The 25,550-nt window shown below is 45.3% G+C and overlaps 1 protein-coding gene and 1 long non-coding RNA gene across 3 annotated transcripts; both read left to right on the forward strand.

The window, feature by feature from the left end:
- The first annotated feature begins 3,374 nt into the window (after nt 1–3,374).
- On the forward strand, nt 3,375–4,805 carry LOC119845988 (maestro heat-like repeat-containing protein family member 2B). Its single transcript, XM_038379035.2, has 3 exons — nt 3,375–3,472; nt 3,648–3,743; nt 4,626–4,805. Exons 1-3 carry the CDS (start codon nt 3,425–3,427, stop codon nt 4,803–4,805), a joined length of 324 nt encoding a protein of 107 aa, XP_038234963.2. The 5' UTR covers nt 3,375–3,424.
- An 11,701-nt stretch (nt 4,806–16,506) lies between these two features.
- On the forward strand, nt 16,507–24,151 carry LOC122458366. Of its 2 annotated transcripts, XR_006278384.1 has the most exons (4): nt 16,507–16,607; nt 17,734–17,896; nt 23,705–23,841; nt 24,042–24,151. It is a non-coding gene; the product is annotated as an uncharacterized LOC122458366 (long non-coding RNA). The 2 variants fall into 2 exon arrangements; XR_006278385.1 differs by lacking the exons at nt 23,705–23,841; nt 24,042–24,151 and adding an exon at nt 18,611–18,663.
- Nucleotides 24,152–25,550: the final 1,399 nt, after the last annotated feature.

The following is a 25,550-nucleotide window of genomic DNA, read 5'->3' on the forward strand; positions in this document are numbered from 1 at the left end:
GTCACATGTTGTATCATTTGTTGCTCTTCTTTGTGTTTTCTTTAGTTTTTCTATATTCTTCTGAAATTCTGTCGAGCAAAGCTACACAGTAATTCAGATGCAGTCACACTCAGGCTATTCAGAATAACCCTCTCACTCCCTAACATGTATGTGTATCTAGCTCTATCTTTTGCTACCCAAGAGAGCATGGTGCTAACTTGTATTTAGTTTATTTGCTGTCACTCTGTTTCTTGGACTCACTACTTCCCTTACCTCTTCTCTGTCATCTCGTTTGTCTGTGTGCTCATTATTTCTGTTCCCTAGGTGTCTGACTGCTGGTACTGACTCTCCTCTCAGTGCAACCTCGCCACGTCACTTTGCCATTCAATTCTGCCCTGTCTAACTGAGACTCTCATTTAGCCATTGTCAAAAAAGTTGATCACAGTTGAACCAAACGGATACCTTCCAGGAGTTCACAAATGCAAATATTCCGAGGATGGCCCCTGATCTTGACCTCTGCAAAACACCCCCCTCTGGATACATTTCCTGCCTTTTGGAAGATTTAACAATAGTGAGTTCTCTCTGCTCCATATTCACCAGCCAGGCCATTTAGAGGATGTGTGTTATGTGGGACTATAGACATTGAGGTTCAATAAGGATAAATGCAGGGTCCTGCACTTAGGATGGAAGAATCCAATGCACCGCTACAGACTAGGGACCGAATGGCTCGGCAGCAGTTCTGCAGAAAAGGACCTAGGGGTGACAGTGGACGAGAAGCTGGATATGAGTCAGCAGTGTGCCCTTGTTGCCAAGAAGGCCAATGGCATTTTGGGATGTATAAGTAGGGGCATAGCGAGCAGATCGAGGGACGTGATCGTTCCCCTCTATTCGACACTGGTGAGGCCTCATCTGGAGTACTGTGTCCAGTTTTGGGCCCCACACTACAGGAAGGATGTGGATAAATTGGAAAGAGTACAGCGAAGGGCAACAAAAATGATTAGGGGTCTAGAGCACATGACTTATGAGGAGAGGCTGAGGGAGCTGGGATTGTTTAGTCTGCAGAAGAGAAGAATCATAGAATCATAGAATATCAGGGTTGGAAGGGACCCCAGAAGGTCATCTAGTCCAACCCCCTGCTCAAAGCAGGACCAAGTCCCAGTTAAATCATCCCAGCTAGGGCTTTGTCAAGCCTGACCTTAAAAACCTCTAAGGAAGGAGATTCTACCACCTCCCTAGGTAACGCATTCCAGTGTTTCACCACCCTCTTAGTGAAAAAGTTTTTCCTAATATCCAATCTAAACCTCCCCCATTGCAACTTGAGACCATTACTCCTCGTTCTGTCATCTGCTACCATTGAGAACAGTCTAGAGCCATCCTCTTTGAAACCCCCTTTCAGGTAGTTGAAAGCAGCTATCAAATCCCCCCTCATTCTTCTCTTCTGCAGACTAAACAATCCCAGCTCCCTCAGCCTCTCCTCATAAGTCATGTGCTCTAGACCCCTAATCATTTTCGTTGAGGGGGGATTTGATAGCTGCTTTCAACTACCTGAAAGGGGGTTTCAAAGAGGATGGCTCTAGACTGTTCTCAATGGTAGCAGATGACAGAACGAGGAGTAATGGTCTCAAGTTGCAATGGGGGAGGTTTAGATTGGATATTAGGAAAAACTTTTTCACTAAGAGGGTGGTGAAACACTGGAATGCGTTACCTAGGGAGGTGGTAGAATCTCCTTCCTTAGAGGTTTTTAAGGTTAGGCTTGACAAAGCCCTGGCTGGGATGATTTAACTGGGACTTGGTCCTGCTTTGAGCAGGGGGTTGGACTAGATGACCTTCTGGGGTCCCTTCCAACCCTGATATTCTATGATTCTATGATTCATTGCTAACAGCTGTTTTGCATTTCGTTTTTCAGGTGCTGGGCATCACTGTTACGAACAAGGTAAATTCTAAATAATCTTCCCTCAGCTCTTGCCTTTTCTATACACAAGTTGCTTGTTTAAATTGCACAGAGCTTGATTTCCTTGCTACATCAAGCAGGAGTCCTGGCTCCTCTGGTGTAAGTGGACCTGGATTTCTTTCATGAACCTGGGTTTTCTCTTCTTCTGAGGTGGGTGCAGAGCCAGGGTCCTCTGCCTTCTGGGGTCTGTGGACACCTCTCTCCTCTCCTGAGGCTAGATTTAATTCCTGATCTTTATCTTCTGGACTCTGGTTCTTCTTTCCGTTTCTCATCCACATCCTCTTGTTTCTCCTTCTGGATTATGTAGGACATGTACCTAAAATTAACCCTCATCCAGAATGTCACAGAGATTAGCTGTGCCATTTTGGAGACCAGAGACTCCCAGAAGTTCGAATTCTCTTACAAACTGGAGCTCCTTGGCTCCATGCTGGTGAGTGATTAGGAGCTTTGAGGGCTGAAGTACAAAGGAGTTTGTTGTAATGTAATAAGACTGGTTTTCCAGGTAGATGTTGTTTTATCCATTGGCTGTGACTGTACCACTGCAGTCTCATGAGCTACCTGCCCGACACCCAGAATGCTGCTGGGTCCACTCTGAGCTTGGCAGGGATGCTGACCTATCACAATAGGGGCTGTAAGTGGAAGGAATGGCTTGTGTCTGGGGAGTTATCTTTCTGTCCTCTGTATAGCCTGCAGATGGCCCTACGATCCATTTCTGAGGCAGAGAGCCTGCTGAGCACGGTGTCTGTTTATTACAGGTCTGGCATATGGCCCTGTTTCAGGGTGTGAGAGGAAGGCCTCGCTGCCTTTCAAATCCATTTCCCATTTTTTATGTCCCTATTCATGCATTTCAGGACTCCATTAAAAAGGAACCACGGGATTCCCTGGCATCTCCAGTTCGCTACAAGGCAATTCTTGCCATTGGACATCTGAGGTAGGCTATTTTCTGCCATATTTCCTGGCACTGTGATGACGTCGTCTTTGTTAATTCATGAGTGTCAGGTTGGGAGCAGTCTGATGCCTGCAGGGTTTGGCTCACATGCTGCTCACCAGCAGAACTTTAGTTCTTGAGGGTTTGAATGTGTCCATTTGGAGGTTTGTGCTTGAAAGACACAAGCTTCGAGGTTGAGGTGCATGCAGTACAATGGAGGAGAGTTCAGATGGGAAGGGAGGTGTCTGGCTAGCTGGCATGGGGAAGGAAGCTTGTGGGTTTCTCTAAAAAAGGCGACTTGAAGCTTTAGCTTTACATCTAGATGAGCCAGTATTTAATAGTTGCAAAGAGGTGCTCAGCTGCAAAGTGAAGGGTTGTTTGCATTTGGGGTTTTAGATTGGGACAATCTCCAGTCATTGGACCCATTTCTTTTACTGAGTCTAATGCGCGACTTTTCTCTCTTTCTTCTGCCAGCAAACTCAAACCATCTTTGACCTTGGAGGAAAACTGTGAGCTCCTTGATCAGTGTTTCAAAAGTTTGTTTCCCCTCCCTTTCCTTGGAGAAGATGATGAAAGAAGAAGGCGAGACAGCAAAGAATGCTCTGCCTATACAGGTATGTGACAACAATTCTCCTCAGGCACCATCCAGTGTATTTCTGCCCAGCAGGCACTGGGTGATGGCAGTCACACATGGCCTCCCTTGCAAGGTTATGGTTAGCTTTCCCCAGCCCCCTCCTCCCCCCACCAAATTATCTGTGCTGAGCCTCACTCCTTCTCTTCTGGTTTCAGTCACTGTACATAGAGTCCCTGGAAGCCCTTGGCAAGCCAATGAAGACTTTGCTGGAGGAAGAACCAACCGCAAACTGGTTCTGGAAAATGTTTCAAGTGAGTAGACCATTGAACCATGGTGGAGATTGTTTGTCTGTTTGTTTGTTTGTTGTGTTACAGCAGGGAAGAATCAGAGATTTAGGGGGTCAAGCTTCAGTTGTGGAGGTATTTTCCACAATGGAGTGAATTGTAGGGGAAAAAGCACCAAATTCTTCCTGGGATAAGCAGGCATGTGCCCCGTTGAAATCCACAGAAGCTATGCCATTTTATGCCAGGGCTGGATTGGGACCAAGTTCTTACAATGTCGTTCACACTACTTGGACCGGCAAGAAAATCACCACTGCAGTAGCCAAATCCAAGAGAACCAGTTGAAACTGATCACTTCTTCAAAGAGGAATTCATTCATACTGAGTTACGCCCTGTATATGGAAACTCATTCAGAGGAGACTTCCTGTTCCTCAGACATGAACAGAATATCTTGAAGAGCTGAGGGGTGGGGAGTTTGAGGCACCTTCAGTATAAAAATGAAGTTCTAAAAGGAGCTGGGCTGGGGCGGACTTCTCTGCTCTTCTTCAAATTAAGAAAAAGAAATGCTTCTCTCTGTCATTTTGCCACTCAACATGGGAGAAGTTGCCCAGGAAACAGAACACAGCAGCAGACATCAAACAGCATGCAATGTGGTAGACCGCTCCCATCAGACAGTCTACAGTAGACATCACATACATGGGCCCAGATTCATCTCTCATGTAACTCTTTTGGCTTCAATCACCCAGAGGTGAATCTGGTCCCTGGGACTTCCATTAGACATGTAATTCCTTTGCTCCATGGAGGTCAGATGCTTTGGAGAGGGATTTTAGTGACAATTAAACCTGTTTAAGAGGAACTTTTGGGAGGGATTTTCTGGTACTAACTCTGTCCATTCCCCTGCTCTACCAACAGCTACTAGAGACATGGCTCCATTCAGGGAAGGAGTGGGAGAGAGAAAGGGCCTTGCAGGCCAGCATCCAGCTGCTGACTGCCTATCAAGAGACAGTTCATAGCACAGTGAGTATAGCCTTTCTCTTCCTTCAGCTGACTTTCCTGCTTATATCCGATCTGACACTCAAGGCAAATGCATGAAACGCTTCCAGGGCAGCAGCTGGAATCTCAAAGTGACTAAGATCCCTCTGCTTCCATAACAGAGGTTTACACAACAATGCTGTGACCACACTCCAGGCAGACTGCAAGAAGTAGAGGGCAGGCAATCCCCCAAACTGATGGCTTATTCTAGAATTAGATTCACCAAGTCAAGAGCAAAAGAGCTTCCACCCTAGTTAACAAAATGCCAAACATGGTCCCCTTTTGACATTCCAGACCTTGGCTCCCATCTAAACAGCCCAGTAATATAGTGAGGGGTTACTGAAAACCTGATTCACCATATGTGAGGTTCGCCCATCATAAAGGACCAGATGCTTATCCCCAGATCAATGTGAATCTCGGGTCTTTCCCAAATAGCATGCTGTCAGCCAATCCTTAATAATTAAATTGAAGATTGCTTCTTAAAAGAAAAGTTACAAATGGTTAACAGATCAATATCCATACAAGTGACTTTCAGTGTTCATAGTTGAGGATCACAACAGTGATGGAATAAACTGCTGGCTTGTAAAAGTCTCTCTGGAATCATCCCAACAGATCAGAATCCAAAGGCAGCTTAGATGTAAAGTCTGTTAGTTTTTCCATGCATTTTCCAGGTTTTTCCAAATGATGATTTGGAAGCTCTCTGTCCTATGGCTTGCTTTCCTTGTTCAAAGTTTCAGCAGACTAGAGATGACAGGATGAGGCCAGAGCCTTCTCTTTTCTAGCTATCCTAGCAGGCTGACAAGCCTACCTCACAAATGGTTACAGCAGGACCTTCCCCCAAGAAAGACTAGGCAATGCACATCGCCTCTTGTACTTTGCTTTGATTCATAGATACTAAGGTCAGAAGGGACCATTCTGATCATCTAGTCCGACCTCCTGCACAGCGCAGGCCACAGAATCTCACCCACCCACTCCTACGAAAAACCTCACCTATGTCTGAGCTATTGAAGTCCTCAAATCGTGGTTTAAAGACTTCAAGGAGCAGAGAAGCCTCCCTCAAGTGAACCATGCCCCATGCTACAGAGGAAGGCGAAAAACCTCCAAGGCCTCTTCCAATCTGCCCTGGAGGAAAATTCCTTCCTGACCCCAAATATGGCAATCTGCTAAACCCTGAGCATATGGGCAAGATTCACCAGCCAGATACCCAGGAAAGAATTTTCTGTAGTAACTCAGATCCCATCCATCTAATATCCCATCTCAGGGGATTAGTCCTATTTACCTTGAATATTTAAAGATCAATTACTTACCAAAATCCCATTATCCCATCATACCATCTCCTCCATAAACTTATCGAGTAGAATCTTAAAACCAGATAGATCTTTTGCCCCCACTGCTTCCCTTGGAAGGCTATTCCAAAACTTCACTCCTCTGATAGTTAGAAACCTTCGTCTAATTTAAAGTCTAAACTTCCTGGTGGCCAGTTTATACCCATTTGTTCTTGTGTCCACATTGGGGCTGAGCTTAAATAATTCCTCTCCCTCTCCTGTATTTATCCCTCTGATATATTTATAGAGAGCAATCATATCTCCCCTCAACCTTCTTTTAGTTAGGCTAAACAAGCCAAGCTCCTTGAGTCTCCTTTCATAAGACAAGTTTTCCATTCCTCGGATCATCCTAGTAGCCCTTCTCTGTACCTGCTCCAGTTTGAATTCATCCTTTTTAAACATGGGAGACCAGAACTGCACACAGTATTCCAGGTGAGGTCTCACCAGTACCTTGTATAATGGTACTAAACCTCCTTATCCCTACTGGAAATGCCTCTCCTGATGCATCCCAAAACCGCATAATCTTTTTTCACAGCCGTATCACATTGGCAGCTCATAGTCATCCTATGATCAAACAATACTCCAAGGTCCTTCTCCTCTTCCGTTACTTCTAATTGACGTGTCCCCAACTTATAACTAAAATTCTTGTTGTTAATCCCTAAATGCATAACCTTACACTCCTCACTATTAAATTTCATCCTATTACTATTACTCCAGTTTACAAGGTCATCCAGATCCTCCTATATAATATCCCGATCCTTCTCTGAATTGGCAATACCTCCCAGCTTTGTATCATCTGCAAACTTTATTAGCACACTCCCACTTTTTGTACCAAGGTCAGTAATAATAAGATTGGTCCCAAAACCAATCCCTGAAGAACTTCACTGGTAACCTCCCTCCAACCTGACAGTTCGCCTTTCAGTAGGACCCGTTGCAGTCTCCCCTTTAACCAATTCCTTATCCACTTTTTGATGTTTGTATTGATCCCCATCTTCTCCAATTTAACTAATAATTCCCCATGCGGCACAGTATCAAATGCCTTACTGAAATCTAGGTAAATTAGATCCACTGTATTTCCGTTATCTAAAAAATCTGTTACTTTTTCAAAAAGGAGATTAGGTTTGTTTGGCACAATCTACCTTTTGTAAAACCTTTGAAGCTAATCTTCTATAATACACAGCAAACTGAATGCATCCGATGAACTCAACTGTAGCTCATGAAAGCTTATGCTCAAATAAATTTTAGTCTCTAAGGTGCCACAAGTACTCCTTTTCTTTTTGCGAATACAGACTAACATGGCTGCTACTCTGAAACAGTAAACTAGTTACTGATTCGCATAAGGTGATTAGCTGTTCTTCCATTATAACACAGATAGTTAAGCTGAAGATAATGTAGAAATTACTAGTTTCCTGCAGTATCTTACGTCTTTGATTCTAAGGTTAACTGAACACCTTGCATATATAATGAAGACCTGAAAGAGAATTGGTATCTACAAGTTAATTTGGTTACATTGTGAAACTTCTAACCACGTATAGATCAACACCGACAAATACACTTAGCATCTATTGTTCATTTTTGAATGAGTTGATGATTGCTAGTCTAATACATTACTTTGAAATTCACATGCAAGTGAACTGTCTTGATACAGTAGAAGTGCCTCTTGTTAAATTATTATGGGTCATACACAGGTTTCAGAGTAGCAGCTGTGTTAGTCTGTATTCGCAAAAAGAAAAGGAGTACTTGTGGCACCTTAGAGACTAACAAATTTATTAGAGCATAAGCTTTCGTGAGCTACAGCTCACTTCATCGGATGCATTTGGTGGAAAAAACAGAGGAGAGATAGATAGATAGATAGATATACACACACACACACACACACACACACACACACACACACACACACACACACACACACACACACACACACACACACACACACACACACACAGAGAACATGAAACAATGGGTTTATCATACACACTGTAAGGAGAGTGATCACTTAAGATAAGCCATCACCAGCAGCAGGGGGGGAAAGGAGGAAAACCTTTCATGGTGACAAGCAAGGTAGGGTAATTCCAGCAGTTAACAAGAATATCAGAGGAACAGTGGGGGGTGGGGTGGGGGGGAGAAATACCATGGGGAAATAGTTTTACTTTGTGTAATGACTCATCCATTCCCAGTCTCTATTCAAGCCTAAGTTAATTGTATCCAGTTTGCAAATTAATTCCAATTCAGCAGTCTCTCGTTGGAGTCTGTTTTTGAAGCTTTTTTGTTGAAGTATAGCCACTCTAAGATCTGTGATCGAGTGACCAGAGAGATTGAAGTGTTCTCCAACTGGTTTTTGAATGTTATAATTCTTGACGTCTGATTTGTGTCCATTCATTCTTTTACGTAGAGACTGTCCAGTTTGGCCAATGTACATGGCAGAGGGGCATTGCTGGCACATGATGGCATATATCACATTGGTAGATGCGCAGGTGAACGAGCCTCTGATAGTGTGGCTGATGTGATTAGGCCCTATGATGGTATCCCCTGAATAGATATGTGGACAGAGTTGGCAACGGGCTTTGTTGCAAGGATAGGTTCCTGGGTTGGTGGTTCTGTTGTGTGGTGTGTGGTTGCTGGTGAGTATTTGCTTCAGATTGGGGGGCTGTCTGTAAGCAAGGACTGGTCTGTCTCCCAAGATCTGTGAGTGATGGGTCGTCCTTCAGGATAGGTTGTAGATCCTTGATGATGCGTTGGAGAGGTTTTAGTTGGGGGCTGAAGGTGATGGCTAGTGGCGTTCTGTTATTTTCTTTGTTGGGCCTGTCCTGTAGTAGGTGACTTCTGGGTACTCTTCTGGCTCTGTCAATCTGTTTCTTCACTTCAGCAGGTGGGTATTGTAGTTGTAGGAATGCATGATAGAGATCTTGTAGGTGTTTGTCTCTGTCTGGGGGTTGGAGCAAATGCGGTTATATCGTAGCGCTTGGCTGTAGACAATGGATCGAGTGGTATGATCTGGATGAAAGCTAGAGGCATGTAGGTAGGAATAGCGGTCAGTAGGTTTCCGATATAGGGTGGTGTTTATGTGACCATCGCTTATTAGCACCGTAGTGTCCAGGAAGTGGATTTCTTGTGTGGACTGGTCCCGGCTGAGGTTGATGGTGGGATGGAAATTGTTGAAATCGAGGTGGAATTCCTCAAGGGCTTCTTTTCCATGGGTCCAGATGATGAAGATGTCATCAATGTAGCACAAGTAGAGTAGGGGCATTAGGGGACGAGAGCTGAGGAAGCGTTGTTCTAAGTCAGCCATAAAAATGTTGGCATACTGTGGGGCCATGCGGGTACCCATCGCAGTGCCGCTGATTTGAAGGTATACATTGTCACCAAATGTGAAATAGTTATGGGTCAGGACAAAGTCACAAAGTTCAGCCACCAGGTTAGCCGTGACAGTATCGGGGATACTGTTCCTGACGGCTTGTAGTCCATCTTTGTGTGGAATGTTGGTGTAGAGGGCTTCTACATCCATAGTGGCTAGGATGGTGTTTTTAGGAAGATCACCAATGGACTGTAGTTTCCTCAGGAAATCGGTGGTGTCTCGAAGATAGCTGGGAGTGCTGGTAACGAAGGGCCTGAGGAGGGAGTCTACATAGCCAGACAATCCTGCTGTCAGGGTGCCAGTGCCTGAGATGATGGGGCGTCCAGGATTTCCAGGTTTATGGATCTTGGGTAGCAGATAGAATACCCCAGGTCGGGGTTCTAGGGGTGTGTCTGTGCGGATTTGTTCTTGTGCTTTTTCAGGGAGTTTCTTGAGCAAATGCTGTAGTTTCTTTTGGTAACTCTCAGTGGGATCAGAGGGTAATGGCTTGTAGAAAGTGGTGTTGGAGAGCTGCCTAGTGGCCTCTTGTCCATACTCCGACCTATTCATGATGACGACAGCACCTCCTTTGTCAGCCTTTTTGATTATGATGTCAGAGTTGTTTCTGAGGCTGTGGATGGCACTGTGTTCTGCATGGCTGAGGTTATGGGGTAAGCGATGCTGCTTTTCCACAATTTCAGCTCGTGCACGTCGGCGGAAGCAGTCTATGTAGAAATCCAGGCTGCTGTTTCAACCTTCAGGAGGAGTCCACCCAAAATCCTTCTTTTTGTAGTGTTGGCAGGAAGGTCTCTGTGGGTTAATATGTTGGTCAGAGGTGTGTTGGAAATATTCCTTGAGTCTGAGACGTCGAAAATAGGATTCTAGGTCACCACAGAACTGTATCATGTTCGTGGGGGTGGAGGGGCAAAAGGAGAGGCCCCGAGATAGGACAGATTCTTCTGCTGGGCTAAGAGTATAGTTGGATAGATTAACAATATTGCTGGGTGGGTTACGGGAACCATTGTTGTGGCCCCTTGTGGCATATAGTACACAGTTTGCCTGGTCTGCCAGTGTCACAAATGCATTCTTGGTTCTTTAGCACCCTGGGAGCATAAGGAAAAGTTCTACTTAATCAGCTAAGAACATAAAACATAAGAATGGCTAACCTGCCTCTGACAAAAGAATGGTTCATCTGGCCCAGTCTCCTGTCTTCTGACTGCATTGTGTGAAGAAACATTTCCTTTGGTTTGTTTTAAACCTGCTGCCTATTAATTGCATTGGGGGACCCCTTGTTCTTGTGTTAGGTGAAGGGCTAAATAACACTTCCTTATTGACTTTCTCTACACCAGTCATGAATTTATAGACCTCTAGCATATTCCCCCTTAGTCGTCTCTTTTCCAAGCTGAAAAGTCGCTCTTTTTTCATCTCCCCTTGGATGAGAAGTTGTCCCATAGGCCTAATTTTTGTTGCTCTTCTCTGTATTTCTTCCAATTCTAACTCATCTTTTTTGAGATGAGATAGCCAAAACTGCACGCAGTATTCAAGGTGTGGGGATCATGTAGATTCATATCGTGGCACAATAATATTTACTGTCTTCTTATTGATCCCTTTCCTAAGGGTTCCTAACGTTTAGCTTTTTTGACTGCATGTTGAGCAGATGCTTTCGGAGAACTGTACACAATGACTCTGAGGTCTTTCTTGAGTGATAACAGCTAATTTAGACCCCATCCATTTGTATGTACAATTGGGATTATGTTTTCCAATGTGCATTACCCAGTACAGTACAGGAATCGGAGGCACAATGTTACCAGATGTGCCTGTTACTTTGGAGTAGGCTCATTGATTAGGGTTACTCTTCTTGGGGGTGGGGATGTTCTGTAATTCTATTAATGTGCTGCTTATGTCACTTGTGTGTTCATATGGAGCTCTACTCCTTCCTTCTGCAAGTCCCCTCCCAATGAAGCTACCCTGCAGGACCTAGGTTCCCCAGGGCTAGGATCCTCCAGCCCTAGAACTAGATGAACATGTGTGTACACACACACACGCTAGCAGAGCAAGTCAGAGCGGACCAGGTCAATCAGCACTCTCCAGCTGGTCCCCTCATGTCCCTGTACTCAATGGGCTGGGTTAAGTAGCACTTTCAGCTGTTCCCCTCTTATGTGCCCCAAGTTTAACACATCCCTGTCACACTTTCACATTTCAATTGTACTGGTAGTAACCCACTTGATGAGCAAACCCCACAGTATTTTTGGGCACTACAGGGATCTTTAGCTTAGGTAAAAGCAGCATTGCTGCAGAGTAAATGGGGGAAGCTAAAAACACAAAAGAGTAAAAATCAGAGAGAGGAGGGCTAAACAAACATAAGTTACATTTTAAAGGTTAATACCTGAGGTAGAGAAAAGAACAGAGATCGTTGGGGGCGGGGGATCTCACCCACTCCATGAGGCTTGAACTGGTCAGGGTTCCCAGGTGATGGTGGTAGCTCAGGGTCCTGAGTGCTGGAGACAGGCAGAGCCCCCAGCACGATCAGTCAGGAGATGGAATCCCAGGGGAATTGATGCAGAGTTTGGGTCTATACATCAGAACCCTTACTTGGGCATAGGTAGGGGGTTTTGTAGAGAAAATACAATGGTTCCAGGGAGAACACTAGATTTACTTATAGGTAAACTGACTCAAGGGTTTTCTTTAGGCTAGACAATAGGAGCTGATCACTCTTGCCTATGGGTGGTGGTTTCTTCCAGGGAGCTCACAAGGCAACTAGGCTGCTTCAGTATTTGGGGATATTAATTAAAGATTTATTACTAGAATTGGTCTGATGATTGCTGAGCTGAGTGTGTGCAGGGGTAGGTTCATTATCCTCTGGAGCAGGGTTTCCCATGATGCAGTGTGTCCCTGCTTTTCTGGTCCCAGAGTTCAGTGCGGTTCTCTGTTCCTCATTTTTTATGCTAATCCTATCCCATCTTTCATGCAGATGAGGCTAGGGGAGTTGTCTCTGTTCTTCATTCTGTATGCAAATGGAGATGTCTTAATCTTGTCACCCTTGTCAGGAGGGGTCTAGGTGTGTCTCCCTACACCCTTCATTGTTCTCTGCAAGCCTTTTCTCTGATGGGTTTTGGTTCAAACAGAGACTGGTGGGGGCGGGGGTGTCCTTCATGAGTCAGACAGGCTAGATACTGCACCCTGGTTCCCCAAAAACACAGAGCTGGCTGATCTCAACAATAAGGATGGCAAGTGAAATCTAATCCAACTGGAGAACATTCATTCTTTCTTTTTTCTTTAGACTCAGGAAACTTTGGATCTCTGATTGGACTAATAACACCATATAGCTGTGATTCATTGGCCACGTCCCATCAGTGGGTGGTTGACTGAATCAGCTGCCTTCTCTGTATACAAGGTGAGGAGACCATTAGCAGCTATAAGGAATTCTTCACCTTTTTTCACCATTGTAATGTCCATTTTTCTGCCTATCTAGTTCTTTCTGTCCTGTCTGTTGGCGCTTAGATAACAGAATGGTGGGCATCTTGTAAATACCTCATTAGAAGAGAAGATTCTGATGTATAAAGAGCCTAGCACACTTTTGCAAACTGTACAAATAATAAGTGCTCAATTCCTTAGGGTTTGTCTCCACAGGGACACTAAGGAAAGTTGATCCAAATTAACTAAAGGTGTACATTTAAAGGGCATGAGTTAAATGGCATTAAACACGTGTATGGATGCTCGGATTCTGAATTAAAATGGGCCTTATTAATTATAGTGAATTCCATGAATTAAACTAACCTGAATGAAGGCCACTTTAATTCTAAATAAGTGTGTCCCCATAGGTGTTTAATGAAGTTTAACTAATGCATTTTGAAAATGAATGTGGATTAGCTTTCTTGAATATCTCCATGGAGACAAGCCCTTGGTACTAAACATTTTCATTCTCTTTACCCTGCCACTGGCTGTATTGGAGGGGTTTCCTGGAATCATTCTGTAAACAAAAAGTTCTTCCAGCAGCCCTCGGTCATGAGCATTCAAAGCTATTGGAGGAAGTAGAGGCCATTTTTCCCCTTTGTGAAAGAGTAGGATATTCTTTTCACCTAATGGTTAGATGTTAAGGGATAGAGCTTGGTTATCGTTTAGTCATTTCCAGTTAGGGTGACCAGACAGAAAATGTGAAACCTTGGGACAGGAGGTGGGGGGTAATAGGAGTCTATATAAGAAAAAGACCCCAAAATGGGGACTGTCCCTATAAAATGGGGACACCTGGTCACCCTATTTCCAATTATTCTTAATCAGTCCTAAAAAACAGTGTTGGTGAGTCAGAAACAGAGTAAGGGACTCCAATCTTTGAATGTAGAACATAGTAATCCCAGCATTGTTTAGAAGTGACTGATGAGCCTGGGTTTCCTGCCGAAGGTTTTTGTCCATCCCCATCTCTTTTACAATGAGAGTTTGGTGGAGGCATTCACCTCTACATTGGAACCTCTGATCTACCTGCATGAGTTATACTTGAATAGGAGATTAGATTTAAATAGTGAGAGCAGAGAGGCTAGTGAAACCAGACACACACAGAAAACTGCTCCAAGCTGAATATAGTGCTTGTTCAATCCTGGGATCATTCACAATAACATACCACTACTGTTAACTTTCAGACATTTTAGGGTGTAATCCCGACTCCATTCCAGTGAACAGGGGTTTTGCCATTGACTTCAATGGGGCCAAGATTTTACACTATGCTGATGACAACATAGCACATGGACCCTCCTGTATAAAGATCCATGTGGTAGGGGTTCAGTTTCCGTAATCGTTACAGTACTTTTTCTTCTTTTCTCCACTCCAGGCCAGTCCATAAACCTGGGCTCAGCGGAGGAGGAGCTGAGATGTCTCCATGAAGCACTAACAGCTCCAGACCCCAAGGCTCTGTTTCAGGCATCTTCCAAAATGGCCAGGGTAACTGACTCAGAAAGCTTGTGCGGATGTGCTAGTGACCGGGTACCATTCATTTGACATTTACTCTTTCATGATGCCTTTCCGTACTCTGAGCAAGCTGTGGGAGCGGGGCACTCATTGCTAGTAACCAGCAAGATGCTTTTCATAGATGTGTGCTCTGAATGCCATGTAAAAACCAGATTCCATAGAATGTTGCAAGCCCATGAAAATGTGCACACATGTACCTATCCAGCAGGGCCGGCTCTTGCTTTTTCACTGATCCGGAGCGGCGAAGCAAAAAAAAAAATGAAATAAAAGAGCCACCATGCTGCCCTAAGATTGGCTGGAACACCGCCCCTTGCAATCTGCCACGCCAAGCACGAGCTTCCTCGGCTGAAGCCTGGAGCCGGCCCAGCCATCCAGGAGAAAAAAACTGTTAGTGGAACATCAAGCTGAGAAACCACCCAGGATCCATTCTGTCACCTTGTGGGTTTGCCTTAGCCTATATTTGTGTACACACCTCTCTTTACTTACTTTTATATGTTGTCAAAAGATGCAGTGTATATAAGAGAATACAGACTGGAAACTTACCTCCTGCATATCCAGTACAATGTTGTACTAACTGTGCACAGAGTCTTTGCCTCTAACCTGATATCATTAGTGTAGAATACAAAAATGTAGTCTATAGACTAGAGAGAGAATTTGAATCACAAATGGCTAGCTAGACAGGAGGCTAATTCACAATTTGCTGATGCATGTATCTTTGTTTCCATTTTTAAAAGTGCTGGAGCCAAACACCATTGCGGTCTCTCCTGTTTTTGATTTGTACCCAGGTTTTTAGTGAGTACTTTCCCACGGAACAGGCCACAGACTTTATTGAGGCCACATTGGATGGTCTGCTGTCTGCTAGCCCCACCTGTGCCACGGCAGCTGGACTGTGGATGAAGGAGTGTGGAGATGCCATGCTGGATAAGGTAAAACTGGGAACTGGAGAGCTTTTCTGCCTAAACTCTAGGCTTTTCGATCTTTGCCCTCATGTATAAGGAACAAAAATCTTGCTGTTTCTCCCCCTCGGACATAGTCGATTCCATCTCTGTTCCTATCCTAAGATAGGCAATGTCAAAATCCAATAGCAGTAGACAGAGATAATCCAAGGGAAAAGGAAGATGGTTGGTTGGTTATTTATTGGTCTAGCTTGTTGCCACAGTATTCAGCCAAGAAAGGCTTGAGAAAACGGACTCTGGGGAAAATACAAAAAGACAGAATGATCAGCACTTGGAGGCCTCCAGTTATTAGGAGGCCTATCGCTAAGGGCTACATGGATTAAAAAGAGCACTGGGCTATTGCCACCCTCTTGCCAGGTTTCCAAGCCTGGGCTGCAGCCCAAGCAGGAACAGCTCCACTTTTAGCCCCATCGTGCAAGCCCAAGGGCCCAGGTTGACCTGAGCTCTGAAACTCACTGCTGTGGGATTTTTTTTGCTGTGTAGACGTACCCTTTAAGAAGAGAAGGAGGGAGGGAGAAAACTCTAGTGACTTTGGGATCCACTATGCCTTATTCTGAAGCCCAGTGCATTAGGGCTAGATGAAAGGAGCACTCCACAAATCTTCTAACAAGGCTGGTGAAAGGCCTCTGGGCAGGGAACCCTCGCAGCAGAACTGCCATGTGTGCACAGTGTTTTGAAGCTGTGAAGGGTTAGGGATGAATATGAGCAGTAGTCACCTGTTCATAGTCCCAGACATTTGCACTGTCTTTAAAGCACTTGCATATTTTGTGCTTGTGGTTGTTTGAGCTCTGCATTCTTCGAGGCAAATGGTCAGATTTGGCTGCTTAAATCACACCTGCCAAATCTGGGCAAGCAAAGCTGCCTTTTGTGCATGTGAACTGGTTTATGTAATGCATAGCTGGGCACCACCACATTAAATTACCTGGTATGTCTGTGTGTGGCAGTGTCAATTTTTACAGTCGTGTGTGGGCAATTTGTGTTGGTTCAAGTTACGCAGACGTATTTGAACATTTGTTTCTTGAAGTGAGGCATTTCTAAAAAGGCAGCAAATGGCTAAATAAAGGTTTTGATTCTGTAGACTGAATGGAGAGAAAGAAAAGGACATTTCTTTCTGGTTTTGTTCCTTCCAGGTGCCAGATATCCTGGCTATACTATATCACCACATGCCTATTATCCAGGAGGGCAGCTTGACACAGTTCCTGGTGGAGGCAGTGTCCATTCTAGCTCACCATCACCGAGAGGCAGTGATCTCCAGCCTCCTCAGCAAACGTCTGCCGATGGACAGGTATATACCACTACCTATTGCATTCATCTTGGTAAAACACGGATCCCACAGCTTTACTAGGAGATGTAGGGCTTCTTTAAGCAGCAGACCGTTTGGGATAATTCCTAATGGTTAATAGCCTTGGTCTTTCTGCAGGAAGGTCCAAGAACATGTTAAGGTGGGGTGCGGAGAGAAATTAAGTGTCAGTCTGTTTCCATTCATTAATAGCTGCTCTGATATCCTAAAGACCTATCTTTACTGGTATAACTGGATTGTATTGTTGGAAACATCTACCTCTCTAGACACCTGAATTGACCTCACTCTGGAAATGAGCAGTGGCTGTTGGTTTCCTGGTAGCATGACAGCTTCAAGTGCAAATCCCTTGCTGATTACAAAGACTAGGGCCAATATTATCATCAGACCTCTGCTTGGTATCAGTGAGGGTGTGGCTGCTAGAGTAGAGTTGTCATCCTTGGTACTTAAAAGTGGACTGGAAGCAGATCCATCATTTCATTTAAAGATCCCTAACTGAGTTATCAGTGCTGGAATCTAAGACCATAAGAACGGCCATGCTGGGTCAGACAAAAGGCCATCTAGCCCAGTAGTCTGTCTTGTGACCGTGACCAGTGCCACATACCCCAGAGGAAATGAACACAACAGGTCATTGTCAAGTGATCCATCTCCTGTTGCCCAATCCCAGCTTCTGGCAAACAGAGGGTAGGGACACCATTTGTAAAGGGGACATAGGATGGCCATGAATATTGGTTCTCATAGTTGTATGTCCAGTTAGTAGGAATCTGGCTTTTCTTTCATCCACTTGCCTTCCAAACCCTAGGTCTTTGGGAGCTACATGCTCATGATTCCATATTGACTGGGAATGGGGAAAACAGGAACTGAGGTTGGCGCTCTGTGTCCTGTCCTTCTGACGTCTAGTATTAATGGTTAGGCTGCAGGAAGACTAGGTCACTTAACTTAGTTCTGTAACTGGAAACTCAATATTTAAACACGAGGAACGTTGAAGGAGGACAGGACTCCTAACTCTCTCATCATAGGTAAGGAGAACATTTGGTCTTTACTAAAATATGACACGTTCAGTCTGAGGCTCAAAAGTGTCCAGGGCTCACCTGTAACTTCTGTTAAACTGCAGTGACACCATTGAGCTGTGGAGATCTCTGGGGGGAGACCCCTTGCTTGCCACTCAAGTCCTATAACTCCTAATAGACAAGATAAAGACTCCAACAAGAAAAGAAGGCAGCATCAGCTCAGAGACTGAAATTGACAGGCATTTGGCAGCTGCTGAACCTCTCTCAGTAAGTTAATATATTAGGATATTAGGAAAATATAATATATTAGGATATTAGGAAAAACTTTTTCACTAAGAGGGTGGTGAAACACTGGAATGCGTTACCTAGGGAGGTGGTAGAATCTCCTTCCTTAGAGGTTTTTAAGGTCAGGCTTGACAAAGCCCTGGCTAGGATGATTTAACTGGGACTTGGTCCTGCTTTGAGCAGGGGGTTGGACTAGATGACCTTCTGGGGTCCCTTCCAACCCTGATATTCTATGATTCTATGATTCTATGAATGAAAGATGTATCTTTCAGGCTTTCCTGTGCCCTGTGACAATCCTGCTGATGGAAAGCTGGAAGTGTGGTATAATATTGCTGTGTGGGCACTTCTCCTCTGATGTACTGTTTCCCTGAGTCCGGCTCTGCTGTCTGTGGAATAAATACGGCAGTTTTAGAGTACGTGACTGATTTTACTTAATACTATCTGGCCATTAGAAAGTCTTTGGACCAGGTTTCTCACGGTGCTTTGCAAATCTTCCTTTAGGGACTCACAACATGGCTTGGTAGGTCATATACATTTTTACAGATGTGGGAAACTGAGCCACGAGTTCAGCGAGTTGCTTGCTGTCATTCCAGTTACTGTCAGAAGGGAGAATTTAGTACAGCAGATATCAGAAGGGGAGAGAGGGTGTGAAGGTGTTGGGAAGAGAACTCCTTTTTTACCATGCTCTCCTTTCAGGCAACATGTGCCATCTTTGAGGTGGTGTCAGCACTGCAGTCGAGCAAAAGCTGTGGCAGGAGCTGCTCCCAGAGTTGTTTCCTGTTTCTCCTGCAGCAGGTCAGCCAACCCCTAGGACAAAAGCTGCCTTTGCCACGATAAGCAGCCCCATGCGATTCCGAAAAGGACTACAAACCTTACTGAGGGCAAGCCCTTGCCGATAATTTAGAATGGAAGGGAAGAGAAACAAAGAGAATTCCAATAGAGTTGTGTGACGCTCCCCAAGAGTTCCCAGGGTTACGAGGCACCTTACCATCACATGCCCTTCGAGTGAGGAAGTCTTGTCTGTGCCTGCTGTGGGTCAGTTCCCTGAAACTACTAGGCTCTGGCAAAACAAACACTGCTATCCAGGCCTCCTCAGACCTCAGTCTCTTTGTACAGGTTAATGATAGGCACACACCAACCCCCGAGTCTTCAGACCTTTTATTCATTGAACTCCCACAGAATTATCAGGCCTGCTGTTCCCAATGGAACAGAACACACCAGTTTATTACTTCTACTTTAGACTCTATACTTGATACTTTATTACTTATACTCTATACTGCAAAACACACAGCACTTAGATATCTTTCTAGTGAAAACAAGAACAGAGATTATCGAAGAACAGAGATTCCGGTGATCGTGAGTAAGAATGCAAGCAAAAAATGGTTGCATGTAAAATGAAATCATAACCTGCTCCTAGAAACTAAACTTAACCAACAGGTTAACCTTCTGTCTAAAGATGTTTCTCACCCAAAGTTCTCAGCCAAGCCTGATAGCGACCCCTCTTTCATCAAGCAAACTCGCTGTCCATCTACTTCCTAAGTGAAAGATGTCCCCCAAATATACTAGAGCAAACCTTTGATGTGTACCCCAGAATTGGGTCCCTACCCCCTATCTACTTCCTGCTACTTTTCTTTCTTTGAAGTTCTCAGTCCTTCTCAACTGAATGTGAACCCTACATGCTTAATGTACATGTAAACAAAGAGATGGATAAACATTTCTTGCCTGAAAGAAAACCATTCTGACAACTTTCCTAGTGACTAGTCCCGAGACACAGATCCTAAGAATGTAATTTTCAATGCATATACGTGACTCTTTACACAGCATCTGTACATGCGTTTCACAATGATATTGGTGACATGGGCTTTTATTTGAGACTCATGGGGCAGTCTTTTAGTGAACTAGAATGTACGTACTAGACCCCTCAGCACCCACTCTGTGCCCCTCACCAGTTAACACTAAGATTCCTGAGTCCTCAGCTCTAGTAGCCCATTAACGTACATTTCCCACCAATCTCTCAACATTATTAGTTTCTCTTCTTGTTGTGTTTCTTTATTCCATGCCAACAAGGTGCTCAAATTACAGACTTAATGGTTTTATAATGTCTCTGAATTTTCCTAGGAAACCAGGATCTCAACTCTGTGTTCACGGATGGTCAGCAGGTATCAAACAAACATAAGGAAGTACTACTTCACCCAACACACGGTCAACCTGTGGAACTCATTGCCAAGGGATGTTGTGAAGGCCAAAAGTATAACTGGGTTTAAAAAAAAAAAAAAAAAAAATATTGGATAAGTTCATGGAGGACAGGTCCATCAATGGCTATTAGGCAAGGTGGTCAGGGACACAACCACAAGCTCTAGGTGTCCCTAGGCCTCTGACTGCCAGAAACTGAGACTGGACAACAGGGATTGGATCACTTCATGATTGTCCTGTTCTGTTCATTCCTTCTGAAGAAGCTGGCATTGACCACTGTTGGAAGACAGTGTACTGGACTAGATGGATCATTGGACTGACCCAGTAAGGCTGATCTTATGTAGTGGCCACCGTGGTTCAGGTTTTCAAGATGGATGCCTCAGTTTTGTCCACAAAACTTGAATTTGTTCACATGGATGGGTACCTAGCTGGCACTGCAGACACAAGTGTATATTCTGCTCATGCTGTTGGCCCATGTGCAGGCCCATTTTAGGCACCTGTATGTGACGGGGTGGTAGGCTGTGCCCCAGCCTCTTCCATGAACACAGACTGCTCTGAGTCCCTCCAAAGTGTTCTAGGGATGCCTGCTCCTGAGATCCTGGTGGTAAGGCCTCTGATGACTGTTTGACCCCAATGGATGATCTTAAGTCACCTTTATGCTTGACCTTTGTTTTCTTTCTCCTCCCTCTTGTCTCTCAGGGGACTTCTCTGTGGCTTGTACTTTCATGTCTAGGTTCCTCCAGCCTCTTTACATATATTTCCTCTTTACCTGGCCCTGCAGGTTTTATTTCCACCTTCCTGGGCCTCCATACCTGCCTTGGTGTCCCTGTTAGAAAGGGATTCCAGTCCATGCCCAGTAGAAGGCAGTGAGGCAATCCATCCACTACCCCTACATGTTTCTGCCTAAACTTCCCCTTAATTTTCAGAGTCACCTCTGCCATTGGGCAGAATTTATTGTCCCCATGGACCTAGTCAGTTCTGATCCTATCTGTGGGAAGTATCCAGTGGGGTTTCACTAACTCCTGCCTGATTAGCAAAACAGGATTATTTTAGTCCATTAGTCCCTTTGGTGGCTCCTCCCTACCCATACCAATATGGTAGGTACTTTTTTTTTCTTCCCTGCCTGGGAGTCTTGTCCCAACCACAAAACTTGGCAAACCCAGTCCATTGTAGGACAGTCTCTTTTTAAGATGTCTTTCACATCCATGTTGGAAGCACACTGTTAGCCAAGCTCCCACTACAGTTCCTTGAGGCTCCTCCCTCTTCTTCTTGCTGCCCTTCCCAGCTGTAGGCATTGTGGTCCTTCTCAAATCTAGTCCCTTAAACCACTGATTCACTCTGGGAATGTCCGCCTCTGCAAATTCCTCTAACTGTAACTGTGGGGTCTGGATGAACTGGCGCCACAGAACCCATACTCAGGTATGCTCAAGGAGACTCTGAAGAAACTTCCAGAATCATGTAGTCCATGATCTCCCCCAATTTGAGTATCTGGCCTTACCAATGAGTGGCCCAATCTTTTAATTTCTACCCAAATGCACAGAGGCATGATCCCTCAATCCATCTTTCAACTCTACATTTCTGGCAGTACTCTTCGCTGGACAGGCCCCACCTAGTCCAGCATGGCTGCCTTAATCATGGCATAATCTCTTGCCCGCTAATCACCAAGAGCCATATATATGCTTCCCCGGTTAAATAAGGTGTCAGTCGAAGGGCGCACATTGTTCTGTCCCTAGGAGGTCTCACTGCTGCTCCTTTAAGGAGTAACCAAAACACATCAGGGTTGTTCGCAGGTCCCATTTTACAGTCTGATCTCCTGTGCCTGGTTTCCATTTCCTGTCATAGGACTTGCCAAATTTTGGAGGAATTGTTGCCAGACCTGGGCTTGCTCCCGTATAAATTCCTAATGGCACTTTTGCTGTTAAACCTACCAGGCAAGGAAAGGCTATTTTTCTGCATGGTGGGATTGTTGGAAGGTCGGAGGGTCTTCTACACCAGTAGTCTCCAAACTGGAGTGCGTGAGATGATCCCAGGGGGTGCGTGGCAGCAGTAGCGCCGCCGGAGGGCACTCCGCTTTTTTTTCTTCTTCGGCGGCAACTCTGCACATCCACAGCTGGTGTTCCCCTTCATCGGCCTGCCTGCGGCAGGTCTTCCATTGGTGGCACATCTGCGGCAGGTCACCCTGGGGGTGCATGAGGTAAAAAGTTTGGAGATCATTGTTCTACACCAGCAGTTCTCAACCAGGCCGGTTTTAGGTTCCAAGGTGCCAAGCAGGATTGGCATTAGACTAGCTGGGGCTCAGGGCAGAAAGCTGAAGCTCTAAGCCCTGCCGGGCTGGAGCCCTGAGGCCCAGCACCTGCACTAAAGCCCCGAGCCCCTGCACCCTGTGGGGTTAAAATCTGGAGCCAGGCGCCCCAAACTCTGATGCCTGGCAGGGCAGAGGCCTGGAACTGAGCCATGGAGTATTTCTAGCATGTTTGAGAGTTGGGGGAGGCTCAGAAACAGAAAGGTTGAGAACCCCTGTTCTACACTTCTCTTTGCTGCTTCATCACCCATTTCAGTGTTCCCTCCATCACCCGGACTGCCAAACCTCTACACTGGCTTCTCCAACAGGCTCTCCATTTGCATAGATATCAGGGAAACCCCTGATGAGCCCCCAGCTGTGACAGAGAGGGGTATTGCACCCCTACATCTTCCACAAACACAGACCGCATTGAGACTTTTTTCCTTCTAAGCACCAACATATAGTCTATTTAATCCCCCGACCAATACATAGCACCTTTATATTGTATCTCAACTTTCTAAACCCTTCTCCAAAAGTCGGGTGGGGGTAAGGTGTTTCCACTCAGAAACCTCACTTTGTTAGGCTCTCCTAGCTTGTTGTCTTTCTGTTTCTCTTCAAGAGACCAGATAACAAGTGTGAAAAGGGTGGGGGGAGGGGAATAGGCAACTAGGAATAGGCAATAGGAGGGGAATAGGTATAAGAAAGATAAAGCCCCAAATATTGGGACATCTGGTCATCCAAGTTTCTTTCTCTGTCTGTTCCTCTCAAAGGGCTCCTGCTCATGTCCTTTTATACAGTTTCCCTGTTAATGGAATGATTGGTTCCTTGACTCACTAGCCCCAATCTGACCTCGTAATCAGCTACACCTCTATCCAATTAGGCCTTTTGTGAGGAACCGAATTAGTATAACTAGTGACCAGAGTGCTGACTCAAGTGCAAACCCTCAGCACTCTGTCACATCATATCTGGAGATATGACCCCAAAATGTCCATTAGTGATCACCACACTCTATGCCCCCTGTTTTTGGGGTCCTGATCATGTATCTTTTCCATATCACTGTATTCTGCTAGTGCCCATACTCCTTGCAGAAAGGGAAAAATGACTGCAAAATTTTGTCCCTAGCAAAACTAGTCCTATGACATGTATGAGACTGAAACTTACCTCCCAGCATCAAGTCCTTCCAGGGACACTGGTGTCCAGGATATTGCCAATGGATGAACTGTCGACTGAACAGCAGACCTGAGAAGTAACCGGGGCTTCCTGACTCTCTGTTCAAGCTGCACCTTCCTACTGATTGCTGCAGTTCTGTGCCCCAGGCTTTCTATCAAAGGATTAGAGTCTGTGCTTTTCAAGGGTGGGAATGAGAGACTGGTGAGAGCGCTCAGGAAGCAGAGAACATGGATTCTTCTGGAAAACCCAAGACTCACCATGAGGGAGTGTGTCTGCTGGTGAGGTAAGAGATCTAGGAGATCCTTGGGAATCAGTAGCAAATAGAGTGGCTGAGAGGGAACCTCCCGTTTATAGCTTTGTGGGGGGGTGTTCCAGGTGGAAATACTCAGCTCCCACTCCTAGATATCAGAGCTATATGCTCAGAGCAGCTGAGTTTTTTCAAGTGTGCAATCTAGCCCAGGAGTGGTTTCTTTTGTCTTCCAGTCTTCTGCTAAGATCTGGACTCCTAACACCTGAGATCATACAGAGCCTCCTCCCCTGGGTGAATTCCCCCACAGAAAACCCCAGAGTCACCAGCACAGCTTTCCTTGCCCAGGTAAGACACAGGGCTCTGAAGAGCAGTTTCACCATTAGACTGTTGTGTGCCTTTCTTTCGGGAGTTGTACAGTTCAGTTCATAGGCGTAATTGTCATTTTAGACAGTAGAATAGGTCCTCCTTTATATGGAAACCTCACCAGGAACTTCATGATACCTTTCTGAGTCCTTCTCTCTCTGTTGTTTTTATTGCCGTCATTGCCTATACTAGCTACACAACCACAGGTGCTGGCGGAGAGAGATACAGACAGAGTTTGGATGACTAGATCTCATCTGTCAAGTCCTAGTGCTGATCCTAACCAACAGCTCTTGATTTTGGTTTAGCTCAGCAGATCTTCTGAATGAATCTAGTGTCCTAATACTACCAACCAAGCAACCTACAAATACATTAACTTCTATCTTAGGTTCTCATTACTATAGTATCTGAGTACCTCAAAACTCTTTAATGTATGTATCCCCACAACACTCCTGTGAGGTAGGGAATCGCTATTCTTCCTATTTTACAGGTAGGGAACTGTTGCACAGAAGGGCTAAGTGACTTGCCCAAGGTCACCTAGGAAGTCTTTGAGGGAGCAGGAAATTGAACGTGGGTCTCCTAAGTCCTAGGCTAGTGTGATAACTGCTGGAGCATCCTCCCTTTCCACAGCCTTCCTCTAACATCTGCATCATATTTCCCACTTATGCTAAGCAACTATCTGCAGGGCTCATCTGGTTCTAAGAAAAACAATCTGTGCCTGTGATGGGCTGTACCTGGGCTTTGAGGCTCCTTACAAGAGGCCCCATGGTCCTACTACACCCCGCCCCAGGAAAAGAGACCCAAATCAGGGTGTGTCTAGAGAGGCCTCATGAAAGCAGCCAATCCGAGCCCATCAAGCTCAGCTAAAAGGAGCTGAAGGGCCTTAGCAGGTCAGTTCCTGGCAGAAACTGGAGGGGCAAGAAAGGGTGCTGCTCTCTGGCCAGAGAAATTCAGGGGACAGCCAGAGTTTGATTTTGGCAGCCTTTACTTAAGCTGGGTTTGCAGGAAGACAGTCCCGAAGAACTTTAACGCTGAGGTGAGGGTGAAGCTAAATGTGGCCAGTAGGAAGAAGCAACAATGAACTGAAATCAAGCAGTGCCTAGCTCCTGTGTATAGGGTCCATGGTTTGGAACCCAGAGTTAGGGGCAGGCCCAGGTTCCCCTACCACCGACAGTGGCGTAAGCCCCACAGAGGGGACAATGCTAATGGAGAGCTTGAACAAAGGGCAGAATGTAAAGGACCAAGAGTTGGGGCTGGAGATCCTAGTGAGGGCAATGGGACTGTTCTTGACTACCCCAGAAAGGGTTCATTTGGACTTTGGAACTCAGCCAGAGGCCTGAGCCACAGAAGACTCACTGAGGACAGCTGGCAGGGTGCACCAG

The sequence above is a fragment of the Dermochelys coriacea genome, chromosome 20, assembly GCF_009764565.3.
Source record: "Dermochelys coriacea isolate rDerCor1 chromosome 20, rDerCor1.pri.v4, whole genome shotgun sequence".
Classification (NCBI taxonomy): Eukaryota; Metazoa; Chordata; order Testudines; family Dermochelyidae; genus Dermochelys; species Dermochelys coriacea.